The sequence below is a fragment of the Hyaena hyaena genome, unplaced genomic scaffold (genome assembly GCF_003009895.1).
Source record: "Hyaena hyaena isolate Hyena2069 unplaced genomic scaffold, ASM300989v1 scaffold_123, whole genome shotgun sequence".
In the NCBI taxonomy this organism is placed as follows: Eukaryota; Metazoa; Chordata; class Mammalia; order Carnivora; family Hyaenidae; genus Hyaena; species Hyaena hyaena.
Genome location: NW_024080756.1, coordinates 722,515 through 737,141, shown reverse-complemented (window position 1 = coordinate 737,141; position 14,627 = coordinate 722,515). Strand labels below are relative to the sequence as shown.

General features: G+C 39.9%; 2 protein-coding genes across 2 annotated transcripts in view; one reads left to right on the top strand and one right to left on the bottom strand.

Annotated features, from left to right (window-relative positions):
- The window catches only part of QRSL1 (glutaminyl-tRNA amidotransferase subunit QRSL1), a 35,010-nt gene extending 29,842 nt beyond the window's left edge, over window positions 1-5,168 (bottom strand). The window contains exon 1 of the mRNA XM_039237378.1: window positions 5,049-5,168. Coding sequence (XP_039093309.1) covers window positions 5,049-5,072 — 24 coding nt within the window. The 5' untranslated portion in view covers window positions 5,073-5,168. The remainder of the gene's footprint in view (window positions 1-5,048) is intronic.
- The window catches only part of RTN4IP1 (reticulon 4 interacting protein 1), a 45,300-nt gene continuing 35,840 nt past the window's right edge, over window positions 5,168-14,627 (top strand). Inside the window, exons 1-4 of the mRNA XM_039237379.1 lie at window positions 5,168-5,954; window positions 11,676-11,827; window positions 12,852-12,920; window positions 13,830-13,954. Coding sequence (XP_039093310.1) covers window positions 5,678-5,954; window positions 11,676-11,827; window positions 12,852-12,920; window positions 13,830-13,954 — 623 coding nt within the window. The 5' untranslated portion in view covers window positions 5,168-5,677. The remainder of the gene's footprint in view (window positions 5,955-11,675; window positions 11,828-12,851; window positions 12,921-13,829; window positions 13,955-14,627) is intronic.

Sequence of the window (14,627 nt, the reverse complement as noted above, 5' to 3'; positions counted from 1 at the left end):
TGTTATGCTAAGCGAAATAAGTCAGGCAGAGAAGGACAAATACCGTATGTTTGCAGTATAGGAGGATTAGGAGGAACTGAACTGAGGAACAAGGGGGAGAAGAAGGGGGGAAATGGTGGGGGAAAGGGAGAGAGGCAAACCATGAGAGACTCTTGAATGCTGACAAAAACTGAGGACTGATGGATGTGGGGGGGAGGGGGGATGGTCATGGAGGAGGGCACTTGAGCGGATGAGCACTGGGTGTTATGTGGAAACTAATTTGACAATAAACTATTTGTAAAAAAAAAATAAATATTAATACACCTTCATAGAAAAACTAAGAAATCTTCCTAGAAACTAGGGGGAGAGATCATTGTATATACATATAATTTAGTAAATTTGTCCCTGTAACAAAATTAATGTTAACAATAGCACTTAGTTCAAGGCATCACCCTAGATGCTTTATATCTCTTTCTCTCTCTTTTTGTTTTTTAGATTTATTTTTTTAGAGGCACCTAGGTGGCTCAGTCAGTTAAGTTCCAACTCAGTTTGGGCTCAGGTCATGAACTCATGGTTTGGGAGATCATGCGCTGGAAGTGCAGAGATTCTGCTTGGGATTCTCTCTTTCTGTCCCTCCCTCGGTCATGCTCATCCCCTTTCTCTGTCTCAAAATAAACTTTAAAAAAAGACATAGTTTTTAAAGCTAAAATTTAATTTTAATTTTCATTTTTTTAAAGAGAGAGAGAGAATGAGCGAGCGTGAATAGGGAGAAAGAGAGAGACACAGAATCTGAAGCAGGTTCCAGGCTGTCAGCACAGAGCCCGAGGCAGGGCTGGAACTCACAAACTGCAAGATTATGGCCTGAGGCAAAGTCAGAAGCTTAACTGACTGAGCTACCCAGGTGCCCCAATTTTAATTTAATTTTAATTCCAGTATAGTTAACATACATTGTATTATTAGTTTCAGATGTACAATATAGGGATTCAACAATTCCATACATCACCAGGTGCTCATCATAGCAAGAGCACTCCTTAATTCCCATCACCTATTTCCCATATCCTCCCACCCACCAATGCTTTATATTTCATCTAATCTTTATATCCACTCTGAGGGGCCGATATTATTATCTCCATTTTACAGATAAAAAACTAAGGTTTCTGCTTGAGGTCACAAAGCTAGAAAGTAGAGCTGGGATTCAACCAAGGCCTGTTGTTTCCAAAGCCCACACTCAGTACCACTATACTATTTACTTTACAGATAGCATCAGAAGTTCACTTAGGAAAAGAGCCGTCTTTTTGTCTTGATAAATGCTGAAGGTAGAGGAGAGCCCTTGAGGCCTGTGTGTCCAGTTGACTGGTACCCATTAAACACATTCCATTCACGCTTTTGTCTCCAATGTTCCACGAACTCGCATCAAGATCACTAGCACACCGTCCACATGCCTAAATCCAGCAGTCATTGCTCAGTCCTAATCTGATACAGTACTTCTCAGCAGCATTACATTTAAGAGAGCACTTCCTTCTTGAAGCCTTTATGCTTGTGTTTCAGGACACTAAGATTTGGTTTTCCTCTTGCCTTACCTACCATCCCTTCATATCTCTTTTGCTGGCTCTGCTTCCTATTACTGGCCTCTAAATGTTGGAAAGTTTTAGGCCTTCTTCTATTTTTTTGTGCTCAGCTCCCTGGGTGTTCTTATCTGTCCACATACTTTATCTTCTATACTCTGGCCAATTTATATCCTCATAGCTACCTGCTTTCCTGATCTCCAAACTCCTATATCCACCTGCTTAACAGACATCTTCACTTGGATATCCAACAGGCATATTCAAATTAACATGCCCAGAACAGAAGTCTTGATAACTTTCTCCTTCCAAATACACTTCCTAAGAGTCTTTCCTGGGGGGTTGGGGGGGGAGGGGTCCTCGAAAAGCTAAAAATAGAAGTCTCATATATGATCCAGCAATTCTGCCTCTGGGTATTTATCCAAAGAAACGAAAACACTAATTTGAAAAGATATATGCACCCTTATGTTCACTGCAACATTATTCACAATAGCCAAAATATGGAAGCAATCAAGGAACCAAGGTGTCCATTGATGAATGAATGGATAAAGGAGATGTGGCACATAGATATATATTTTTTTCATATAATCTATACCTAATATATGGCTAATATTAGTTACCCATAAAAAACAAAGTCTTGCCATTTGTGACAACAGAGACAAATACTGTATGATTTCACTTGTATGTGGCATCTAAAAAGCAAAACAAAACTCATAGATGCAGAGAACAGACTGATGGATGCCAGGGAGGAAGGGGTTGGGGGACAGGCAAAATGGGAGAAGGGGGTCAAGAGGTAAACTTCGTTATAAAATAAATGCATGGGGATATAATGTACAGCATGGTGACTACAGTCAACAATACTGTACTGCATATTATGTAACTTTAAATGGTGACAGAAAAACTAGACTTATTGTGATCAATTTGCAGTGTATACAAATACCAAATTATGTTGTACACCTGCAACAAATATAATGTGATAGGTCAACTATACCTCAAAAAAAAGTGGGAAAAAGTCTTTCCCATTTTTTAGAAGTGGGAGACAGAGCATGAGCGTGGAAGGGGAAAAGAGAGAGGGAGACAGAATCTGAAGCAGGTTCCAGACTCTGAGCTGTCAGCACAGAGCCTGACATGGGGCTCGAACTCATGAACTGCGAAATCATGACCTGAGCCAAAGCTGGAAGCTCAGGTTGGACGCACCCAGGTGCCCCTAAATCTTTCCCATCTTGATGTTACCATTTTCCCAACTGCCCAGGCCAAAAATCTAAGCATCCTCCTGTTTCCCTCAAACTCTGTATCCAGTCCATCAGCAAACCCTAACTGAAAGAACAATACCTGTTTCACATTACCTCCACAGCCACCCCATCTGTGCTGCCATCATCTCTTGCAAATGCAACAGCCTCCTAACTGGTCTTCCTGCTTCCTCATTGTCTTTCCTATAAACCATATCTTTAGGAATAGTCTTTAGGAGCTTTCCATGGCCTAAATGTGTTCCAGAAGCCTAAAATTTGGAATCTGTTTTCCCATAGAACAATTAAGTGTTCTTAGGTAGACCACCAAGAAGCCTCTTGAATATATAATTAATAACTTTAGGATTAATAATATTAGCCTGGTGTCTGGCTCCTAGAAACACTGGGGTCATGCATACTGAGATCATGCCACAAAGGAGGAAGGTAAAAAGTGGGACTCCTCTTTTCTGAATATACTCACATAAAACTTACAAATAGTTTTATCTCCTGTTTGGCGTGTTACCTCCTTTGAGTGCCTCCCCTCAGGGCTCCTGTTACTCTAAGCCTTACTTAGGTCCCCAACATTGCCTCAAAACTCTACTATAGTTTCCAGCTCCTCTGCTGAATTTCCTTCCCAGCAAATTTTCCCTTTCTTCAATTGATTATTGCAACTATGTGATGGAAAAAATTTTACTGAACTACTGTAACTCACAACAATGGGTGAATAAATCATTCGACCCTCCCAGGTGTCTTTATATATTTAAAAGAGAATGTGTAAATAATTAATCTCTAATTGGTAGAATTTGGGACAGCAGTACAATGATATGGAAAAAATACGGAGTGGACAGAAGATATTTTTGGGGTTGGGAAAATACCAAATAATATTTTTTAATTTTATTTTTTTAATTTTTAATGTTTATTTTTTGAGGGGGGGAGGGCAGAGAGCCCCATTCAAGGCCTAAACTCACAAGCTTCAAGATTATGACCTGAACTGAAGTCGGATTCTTAACTAAGCCACCCAGGCACCTCTGTACAGAAATATATAGTACAGACCACATGCAATGTAAGATGATAAAACACCCTTTGGGTAAGGGCTATTTATTATTTAATGCCCGTCAATTTTGTTATTATAATTTATAGCTTTCTAAAAGGCTACCAGATAGACGGATAAAAAAGATTTCTCAGGTGAAAATACAACAGGAAAATGGAAGGCAGGGTAGGTCCTCACCCCCTACTTATTAGCAGAATCACCTGGAGCCCTGTTAAACCATATACTCTGAGCCTCAAATCACAGAGCTCCCCGAGTGGCACACAGCTGTGGTTCTAACAAGAGCCTGCCATGACTCTTATATGAGTGGGCCTGCAGTCAGTTCCCAAGGTTGAGAGAGATGGGCCAGAAAGCAAGGAGACCTGAACTGAAGCCTTAACAGCAGAGAGTAAACAACAAAACAAAACACCAACCAGGTTCCAGACATAAATTCAAGATACAATTAACGGGGCTTAGTGATTTATTGGATATAACAGATGGGGAAGAATGTAAGGGCCACTGGGATAACAGTTGTGCCATTACAAAGAGAATATTAGGAATTAATAAATCAGGTTTTGATTTGTTTTTTAAGGCGGAGGTTGAGAGGTAAGAAGTGGTCCCGTTACAACGACGAAATCAACTCTCCTTAAAGTAAGTTGAGGTTGTTATGGGGCATTTTGAAGAAATGTCCGGAAGGGATTTACAAACATAGCCTAGAGTATAAAACTGAGGTCCAGGAAATTGAAGACACGGGTGAGAGAATCACTGGTATCTTACTGATAGTTGAACCCTAGAGAATATATCAAGGAAGCAGGAGGTGGTGGGAGAGAGCTAAAAATTACTCGTTTGTCTTTTGCAAAGTACAGATGTCAGAGGCCTCTTATGCGAGAACCGCATTAGATGCGTGTCGGGGGCGGAAGAGAGACTGAAGTGGACCGGCTGAGCCATTCTGACAGACCATCCACTAGGGGCCTGACCCAAGCTTTTAGCAAACGTCTAGATGAAAGAAGCCGGGGTACAACACGTCCACCGCACCGCTCCAGGCTGCGTTAAGTCTCCCCTGCTGAGATCATAACTCCAGAACGGGTATGGAGAGTACAGCTGAGTGACTCAAAGGTCGGAAGCCCCCACCCAGTTCCAGGAAAGGAGACCGCGAGGCTGACCAAGATGCGTGGTCAGACCGGGGGCTCCTTGTCCACGGATTCCGCGAATCTTTCTGACCTCCCTGCGCCCTCAGCAGCCAGTTCCACTCACTTCTCGGAGGGTCCGGCCCAGCATGGTCCTCGTGCCCCGCCTGCCACCACAGGGACCAGGTGACAAGGAGGAGTAAAAAAGGTCAACACCCGCGCCGGTATTACATGGGCGCAGCCATCTTTGGCCGTCACTGAACTTTCCAACATGCAGTACTTGGATTGGTCGAATTGGAGCCCAGGAAAATGATCTTTGCACGTGATTGGTTGGCGCCGCAAAGCAACTCCTGCGGCGAAGGAGAGAGGGTCGTAAGGAGATTCCGGGCTAGGGTCGCGGAGGGAGTCGGGGATGCTCAGATTCTCTGTAGCGAGCGGGGTTGGCTTGGCCTGCCGGGGCCCCCTGGGACAGGGCTGACTTCTAGGGTTTTGGTTTTGTTTCTCAAAGGGTGTAAGGAGGGAGGAGAATGGACAGAATATTGACTGGAACGTTAATTGGAGATTTTCAGATGGGAAGAGTAGAATAATTCCATATTCTTCCTTCAATTGCTCCATTAAGAAGGCTGACTTCTATTTGAATTCTCAACTTTGAAATCAGCCAGGGTGTTTGGCAGAATTTGACCTAATTCAGGGGGTAGAGTTTGAGCCAATTTAAATACATTTTAATTAGGGCGCACAATTAGACTGCTGTTGACAATGGAACTTCTGCTTAAGACCTGTGTACTTAGAAGAAATGCATGTACTGCAGTTTGCTTCTGGAGAAGCCACCCTGTACAAAAGCTTTCAGTTAGAAAGATTAGTACTACCTCTCCAAGGAGCACTGTCATGCCTGCTTGGGTGATAGATAAATACGGAAAGAACGAGGTGCTTCGGTTTACTCAGAACATGATGATACCTATCATACACTATCCAAATGAAGTTATTATCAAAGTTCACGCTGCGAGTGTAAATCCTATAGATGTTAATATGAGAAGTAAGTTTTCGGAAGACGTTTCTCCTTCCCTTTTTGTTTCTTTCTTTTTTTAAATTTAAAATCTCATCAAGAGTCAGTTTTAAAAGATCAGTTGTTATTTGACTACAGTTCTTTGGTTAACATGAAGGAATTGTTTGGGTTTTTGACAGTATCTCAAAACATATTATTTCTCGAAATTTTGAATTTGCAATGTTCATGGTATACTTTAGTCTTTTACAAAATAGAAGCAAATATACATTTGAAAATTCTCCATGCTTCCTTACAGTGTAAATTGGGATTTGAGCTAATTTGGGGTCCACAGCTAACGTTTTGGTTTTGATCCTGGGAACTTTGTGTATTCTGAGGGCCATCGCGGGTTTTGGAGATAATGGTTATGTTTTCACATCAGTTCAGAATTTGCATTTTTATAATACTTCTCTGCTCTCTCACTATTCACATCTGTCAGTTGGTCCAGTGAACAAAACAACAGGTTGCCAGGATACGGACACAGTACTTTCTTCGTTTCTGCTGTTGCATTTTGTTCTCAGCGGTTAAAATACCCTTCCCTGTATGTTTCGTCCTAAATGGGAATGTTACCATCTTCTGCTGGGGCATATTGCCAAAATGTAGAGAGCACTACATTCCTTAAAAATCTATATAATTTGCAATCATTATAGTGGCAAAAAGATTGAATACTCTTTATGAATTTCTTTTGGAAAATAATGATAAAAAATATGCTTATGGAACTCCTCCATGTCTTCTGAAAACATAAAAATCTCTTGATGATTGGTTAACTTATAGTTAACTATAAGTCTGTGTTTTGAAGGCCTTGTGTGTAATGTAGTAACGTCTAAAAGTTACTATATGTATGGGGCGCCTGGGTGGCTTAGTCGGTTGAGCGTCCGACTTTTGCTTAGGTCGTGATCTCACGGTTCGTGGGTTCGAGCCCCGCGTCGGGCTCTATGCTGACTGCCAGCTCAGAGCCTGGAGCCTGTTTCAGAGTCTGTGACTCCCTCTCTCTCTGACCCTCCCCTGCTTACGCTGTCTCTCTCTCTCTCTCTCTCCTAGAAATAAATAAAACATTAAAAAAAAAAGTTACTATATGTGAACTATGCATGATTAATTTGATTTTTTGGTTCATATAAGCCAATTACAAAATCAGCATTAATGATAGAATGAATCATTTTCTGGAATTTATAGAGACGTGTGAAAGTGTTGAGACTGACATCTTTGCATTTCTTCCTCCTATTTTCCAGGAGCTGTGTGATGGATTAGGATGGTCATTCTCAAGTTTTTTGGTCTTGAGATCTCTTTAGCCTCTTAATAATTAAAATGGACGTTTGTTTATGTGAGTTATAGCTGTCAATATTTGCCTTATTAGAAATTAGAAGAGAAGACTTAAAATATTTATTCATTTAAAAATTCAGTGAACTTGTGTATTGACATCACAAAATTAAATCAGGGCAGAAATCTAAAATGACATAAAATGAGAGGCAACTCCGTATGTGAAGCATTGGAACAGGTGGTGGTTGAGAGAGCATAGGGTCTACTTCAAAGTGCTAACGATGAAAAATAACTAGTTTCCCAAACTAGTTATTTTCAAAATAAGCAAAAAAAAAAAACAAAAAACAAAACAAAAACAAAAAAACTGAGTGAGAAAAGCAGCATTGTGTAACACTTTTGCTTATCTCTGTGCTTTCTGGTTTAATAAAGCAGGTGGATTTTCATATGAATTGCTGTATTCAGTCTGTTATGATATGTCATTTGAAGTTGGTGAAGAAAATCCAGCCTTCTGCAGGTAGTTGAAAGGAAAGGACTTCTTAGACGCCTCAGAAAGATCGTGGGCATGTAAAACTTGGAGAACTGCTGGATTAAGGAAATAAAGTACACTTTCACAGTCTTTAGGTATTTTGTTTTTAAAGATTTTAAGTAATCTTCACACCCAACATGAGATTTGAACTCAGAACCCTGAGATTAAGGGTCACATGCTCTACCGACTGAGCCAGTCTGGTGCCCTCTTGGTTTTTAGATCTTTTGACTCCAATTTTTAATGTTAGTATTTTTAATTTCATGAATATGTCTAGACTTGTGCTGTATAGTATAGTAACTACTAGCCACAGATGAGTGGTGAGCAACTGACGTATGGCTAATCTGAATTGAGATGTGCAGCTAGTATAAAATACACACTGATGTCAAAGACTTAGTAAAAAAAAAAAAAAAAAAAAAAAATGTTGACTCCGGTCATGATTTCTCAGTTTGTGAGTTCAAGCCCTGCATCAGATCAGGCTCTGTGCTGACAGCTCAGAGACTAGAGCCTGCTTTGGATTCTGTGTGTCTCTCTGTCCCTCTCCTGCTCGTGCCTTCCCCCTCCCTCCCTTTCCCGCTCCCTCTCTCTTTTTCATATATATATACACACACACACACACACATATCAGAATAAATCATTAATAAATCAGAAATAAAACATTAAAAAAATTTAAAAATGTGAAACGTCTCAATTTTATAATGATTACATATTGAGTTGGTAATATTTTGAATATTTTGAATATGTTAAATAATATATGAAAGTTATTCATTTTTAGTGGCTACTAGGAAACTTTAATATGTGGCTTGCATTGTATTTCCGTTGGACAGTGCCCAACTAGACAACGTGAGGAATAGCTATTACACATTTCTTTGTGGAGAGGAGATATGAGGAAAGACTTAGACTCAAAGTGTTTGTAGCTAGAAACTCTATTAAGGAAGAATTGAAATGTCTTCACTATGATTGTCCCATGAAATCCACATTTGTATTCTTCTTGTTTGCTCTAAAGAGTTGCTATTGCTAGTTGGACTGTTTGGTCTAAAGAGCTGCTATTGCTAGTTGGACATAGTGTTTCACTTTAGTCAATTATATAAGGTATAAAGATAGGTTTTTATAGGCTCTGCCTTTAAGTGGAAGGTTTATACTCCATCATCAGTCTGTTTTGTCATCTCCTTTGATTATAAATCCTTTGAAGGTAGATCCCATGTTCTGTCAACTTCTACCTTTTAGTTTTAGTGCTTCACATATGTAGTTGTCATTCAGTCATTATTTTTATGTTGTATTTTCATTTTAACTTACCATTGCAAACTAAAACTAATGTTTTAACCTTGAGTACTTTGTACATTTGTCTTCATTTAGATCTGTTGACTTTTCTTTGAATGCACATGCACAATTTGTATTGTGTGCGTTTTAATTTCAGTAGGTTGGCTAGATTGGGACTTTCTTGGCTGCTATTTAATAAGGTAATATCGTGGCACATTTTACTTTTATATAGTATTCTTGAGACCTCTTAGGTTTTTTTTATAACTTAACCAAGTAATATTATTTGTAAGTTATCATGGATCCCCTTTTTTTTTTTTTTTTGAAAATATGTAATTGTTGCAGAAGATCTCTGAAATCGTAGCTTGGGGAAAAAAGTAATGAGTACTAGATTATAAACTGTAGGAAGCACTTATTTCCCTTAACAACAATGCAAGGACCTGTCTTTTTTGAAAGATGAAGGCAGACAGTTTTTCTGGAGATAGCCATTTTTATTGGACATAAAATCCTAAATCATGTAAATAACTAAGTGAATAATCTTAAAATAGAAAAAAAAATACATAGCCAAAAGCATCATCCCAACAGAGTTTGATTTCCTTAGAGATTCAAGTCGCTGAAACTGATGACAGATTAGCATTTTTCCACATCATCCCAATTCCGAGCCTTACTGGCAATCTCTGACAATGGGTCTCCTAAGGGCCCCCATTCGTTTGTGTCCCCAAGCAGGCCCTCGCTTGCTACCAGCCTCATTCTGGATTGGGGCTTGTTTAGCTAGTAGTACCAGTGAGCCATGGCTACTCAGCTGATGCAGCAGCAAGTCAGGGTGACCAACAAAGCTCGGCAGCCTTGTCCCGCAAGTCCTGTACCTCATAAAGGACTGAAGCCTTGTGGCAGCCCTGAAACAGCAGATTCACCTGGACATGGCTTAAATACCCACTTCTGTTGCCCAGACCACACGGGACTTTCAGCAAATAATTGTTTGATTGTGTTTTAGGCATGGAAAAGGAATGTAAGACCGGAAAAGTGAAACATGATTTGCGTGTATATTACATGTGAAGTTGCTTTTTTTTTCCCCCCCTGACAGGGTGCACCCCTAATTAGATGGCAAATGTGTAATAATGGCATGACGGCCATCAGCTTAGATTTTCTGGGACTGTCCCAACTTTCAGACATTCTCCCATAATTCTTGATTTTTTTTTTTTTTTTTAATTAGAAAAACAACTTCTGCAGGCCACCCACCTGTCATCTCCCCCTGGCTTTCCTACCATCCCTCACACTGTATGGATTAACTGCATTGCACCTATCCAAGGCCAACCTTCTGTGTGGGTTCTAGATTCCATCCTCTTTTGTCAGCTCAGGAGCTCTGTTTCAGAAACTCTTTCCTGTATCATCAGTCTTTCCCTTCTGATTGAATCATTCTGATTAGCACACAATCTTGCTGTTGTTTCTCCCCTCTTAAAGAGGGGGAAAAAAACCACTCAAAAATCCTCTCTCCATCTCCCCTGCACCCGTCCAAACACTTTCATTTCTAGCTCCCCTTTATAGCAGAACTGCTTGAAAGAGTTGAATGGTCTCAGGTCTCTGGTTCTTCACTTCCCGTTCTCTTTTGAGCACTCCAACTGTTGTCAAGGTCACCAGAGACCTCATTGTTGTTGGATTCAGTTGTTTGGCTTGGTTTTGTTTTAAACCTATTGGCAGCTTTTTATTTGAAAAACTGTCTTCTCTGTCAGCATTTGACTTCTTGAAATGACCCACTTCCCTTGGTCTTCAGGACCCCTCCTCGCCGCTTAAGCCTTCTCAGTCTCCTTTGCTAGTTTCTCCTCATCCTTAAGATTTAATGTGCCACTGCTGAGGGTGGGTGGGTGAGGAGAAAAGGGGAGACTTCCGGAGAGGTTTAGTGGTTTGGGAGCATAAATGTGGTACGTGACCCTGGAAAGGTAGAAAGAGTGCTTATCTTGAAGAACCTCACCTAGCAGAAATGTTTTCAGAAATGTCAAGCAGAAGAGGCAATAACAGAGACTTTTGTGTCTTAGAAAAGTCATTTTATATATTGAAGCTTTGTAATAAACTACTTTGGGTTATTATAGATTAGCCAATTTATTTGAAACAAAAAAAGTTAGCAGAATGTTTTCAGCTCTAGTTAACTGATATTCACGTAAATGTTTAAAAAACAAAGCTATGTATAATGAAGCAGTTAATGACTTAGAATAGATGCAGTCAAATTTTGTTTTCCACTCCTGAATCTTTACTTACTTCAAAGATGTTCTGGAAACATTTTTTTTGGGACATGGGAAACATTACTCCTAGACAATGTCGGTATCAAATACAATATCCATGCCTGTTTGTTAACTTCAAACAGCTTTAACATTTATCTTCTTCACTAGACTTGGTACCAAATGACTTTGGCGTAAAAAGTTCACAGATGATTCGGGGCACTCATTAGTCAGTTGAGTGTCTGACTTCGGCTCCGGTGGTTATAACTTTCCAAGTACATATGTTTCTTTGAAAAGAACATTCCTTGCTTTTGTGCTTTTGTATGTGATGATAAAAAATTAATAAGGTTGATTAGTTTGTAATCTGCATCTTGATGATCTAGAATTGTATCTGGCCGGTAACCCTGTAGTAGTTTTTAAATCAATTCATTCTTTTGGAGGAAACACATACACTGTCTTTCATAGGTGGTTATGGAGCTACGGCTTTAAATATGAAACGCGATCCTCTCCATATTAAAACCAAAGGAGAAGAATTTCCCCTGACTCTGGGTCGGGATGTCTCTGGGGTGGTGATGGAATGTGGACTTGATGTGAGGTACTTCAAGCCTGGAGATGAGGTGAGTTCTGCAGTGCCATTATTCCTTTTCTAAATAAGCGAATTCCATTTCATTTTGCTTCTTTTGGAAGTATATCTGTGTCCTTGACCTTTTTTTTTTTCCTTCTTTTCAACAAGTATACGGCACTCTGGCCAGAACCCGCATGTTCTTGGTTCTGTTGTTAAATTTTTCACAAACAGTGCAAAAATAGCTTGACTGATAGGCACCTGGGTGGCTCAATCAGTTAAGTGTCTGACTCTTGATTTTGGCTCAGGTCATGATCTCCAGATCTGTGAGATGGAGCCCCACACTGGGCTCCACATTGGGCATGGAGCCTGTTTGAGAGTCTCTCCCTCTACTGTTCATGCTCTCTCTCTCTCTTAAAAATAACAACAACAACAAAACAGCCAAAAAATAGCTTGATTGTACTTGAGCTTTCTAAATCTAGTGCTTAAGAATTGCCCGACTTTAAAATATGTAGGATTGGGGCTTTTTTTTTTTTTTTTTTCTGGAAGAAGTCTCTAAATGACAGTTTTTACCCTATGGGTTAGATGGTTTTAAAATAGCTAAATTTTGGTATAATCACCTGTCACTTGTCACTTTGAACTTTTATACCAAGAAATTAAAGTGAGCTTATAATAATAGCTAACACTGTTCTGGTTGCTTTTCATAAAATAACGCATTTAATCCTAATGAAGTAAGTACAGTGAGGCACAGTTTACACGATGGGGAAGCCAAGCTATAAAGAGGCCCCATGGCTAGTGAGCACTGGAGCCCTGATAGAAGCCCCAGAGACCTTGCTCTTACTATTCTCTAAGTTGTCCGTAAATACACTAGGATTTACTGGCATCTGTCTCCAATGTGGTTTGACTTGATAAATCCAGAATCCTACTAAGCACTACATTTATATTCTGTGAAAATAACTCTTTTGCTTGGCATATTGCTGATTTGTGCTTTTTTCACAGGATGGGGTCTGTTGTTGGGGAAAACCCTCATGCTGAGCTTTGGTTGGAAAATATGTTTCTAATGAAGCTGTGTGTTTCAGGTCTGGGCTGCAGTTCCTCCCTGGAAACAAGGCACTCTGTCAGAGTTTGTTGTAGTCAGTGGGAATGAGGTAACTCCCCAACTCCGTGCTGAAATGCCATTAGAAAGTATGAAGAAAGACTGACAAATATCTCTGAAATAACTTGTTGTATTTTCAGATCAGCTTTATGTTTTATGGGTAGTTTTGAAAGAGCTAAGATAGACAAGAGGAACTTTTGAAAGAGTAAAGAAGTATTTGATGTCATTAGTAACACTGCCTGCCAAAGCGGTTCTTTGTCTCCTGGAGCCCGGATTTGGAGTGAGATCTAGGAGCCCTGCTGTGTTTCTCGGGGGTGGGGGTGGAGAGTTACCCAGTGTAAGCAGTTGAAACCAAATATACTAAATGGAGCATACCGATTAATCATCAACAGAAGCTTGGGAGTATTAGGCTGTTTCAGATAACTTTAAAAACAGCCTAATCAAATACAGTCAGGTGAGCTGACAATTTGAATAGAGAGAAAGGGGTTAACATTGAGGAAATTGGCTACAGAAGGCAGGGCAGGAAGAGAAAAGGGGATATTATGGAGATCAGAGAATGTCTGGAAAGATTATCTTCCACTAAATGAGAGTAAAGGAAACAGCTGATCTCAAAAACAAATTACAATGTGTTTATGAGGGCTCAAGGTCTATTTGGATTTATTTCTGGGTGTAGTCAGGACTAATGGGATTATTGAATGTGGTCTCTTTATGAAGAATTAAGCAGCTTTATCTGATAATGTAGCCTATAAAATATTACTGAACCTCTGTGAGGCAGATTGAGTCATTAGGAGAATATTCCTTAAGTATAATCTTGGAGTAGGGTATGCAGTAAACACTGAACCTGGTAGAATGTTACAGACTTCTCTGAAAGTAGTTGGATTCCTACACAGGTAGATATGTTTACTTGTGTTCATAGGTTTGCAAGTCATTGCTTATTTTTAACTGCTGTCTTCAAATTTAGGTCTCTCTCAAGCCCAAATCACTCACTCATACTCAAGCTGCCTCTCTGCCATACGTGGCTCTCACAGCCTGGTCTGCCATACACAAGGTTGGTGGCCTGAATGACAAGAATTGCACAGGAAAACGGTAAGTATCAACTGTGACATCTAAACCTCCCTCCAGTTCTATTTGTGTCAGTTCGCAGTTTCTTAATCTCATTGTGTTGATTCTTAGCCCAAGCAAATGGGAATTTTTAAGTGGAAACATGTTAGGTGAACTTTAGGTGTACGAGTCGCCTAAATAATGTTGAGAGTTCATATATGAATCTGTGCAAAAAAGATCCTAGCTTTTATTAGATTCCTTAAAAGTGTTAAGGACCACCTTTTACATTTTCTGAAGAATGATGTGAAGGTACAGGTGGGTTTTTTTTTTTTTCTTTCCTACCTCTACTAGGATTTACTCTCTCATTTGCATGTTTCTGTGAAAATCAGATATAATGGGATGTCAAAACCCTGTTGAATATTCTTAAGCTCTCTTAGGCTCAGTGCCTGCCATACTTTAGGTCAGTTCTTGTGCTTTAAAGTCTTTATTGTTTGAGTTAACAGCAGTGAGTGGAAATGTCTTTGGTGTACTGGAGTCCATCTCCAGACTCTGCTGCTTTCTGGCTGGGTGGTGCCCTCCATCACTTCTCTTCTGTGAGCTTTGTTTTAATGGTTCAGTGAGATAACACAAGTAAAATTAGTGGCCCAGTTGTGGCCCATGGAAGGCACTCTGTATATAGTGGCTGCTGTTATTAGCAATGAGATTGTATTTTTGCTTT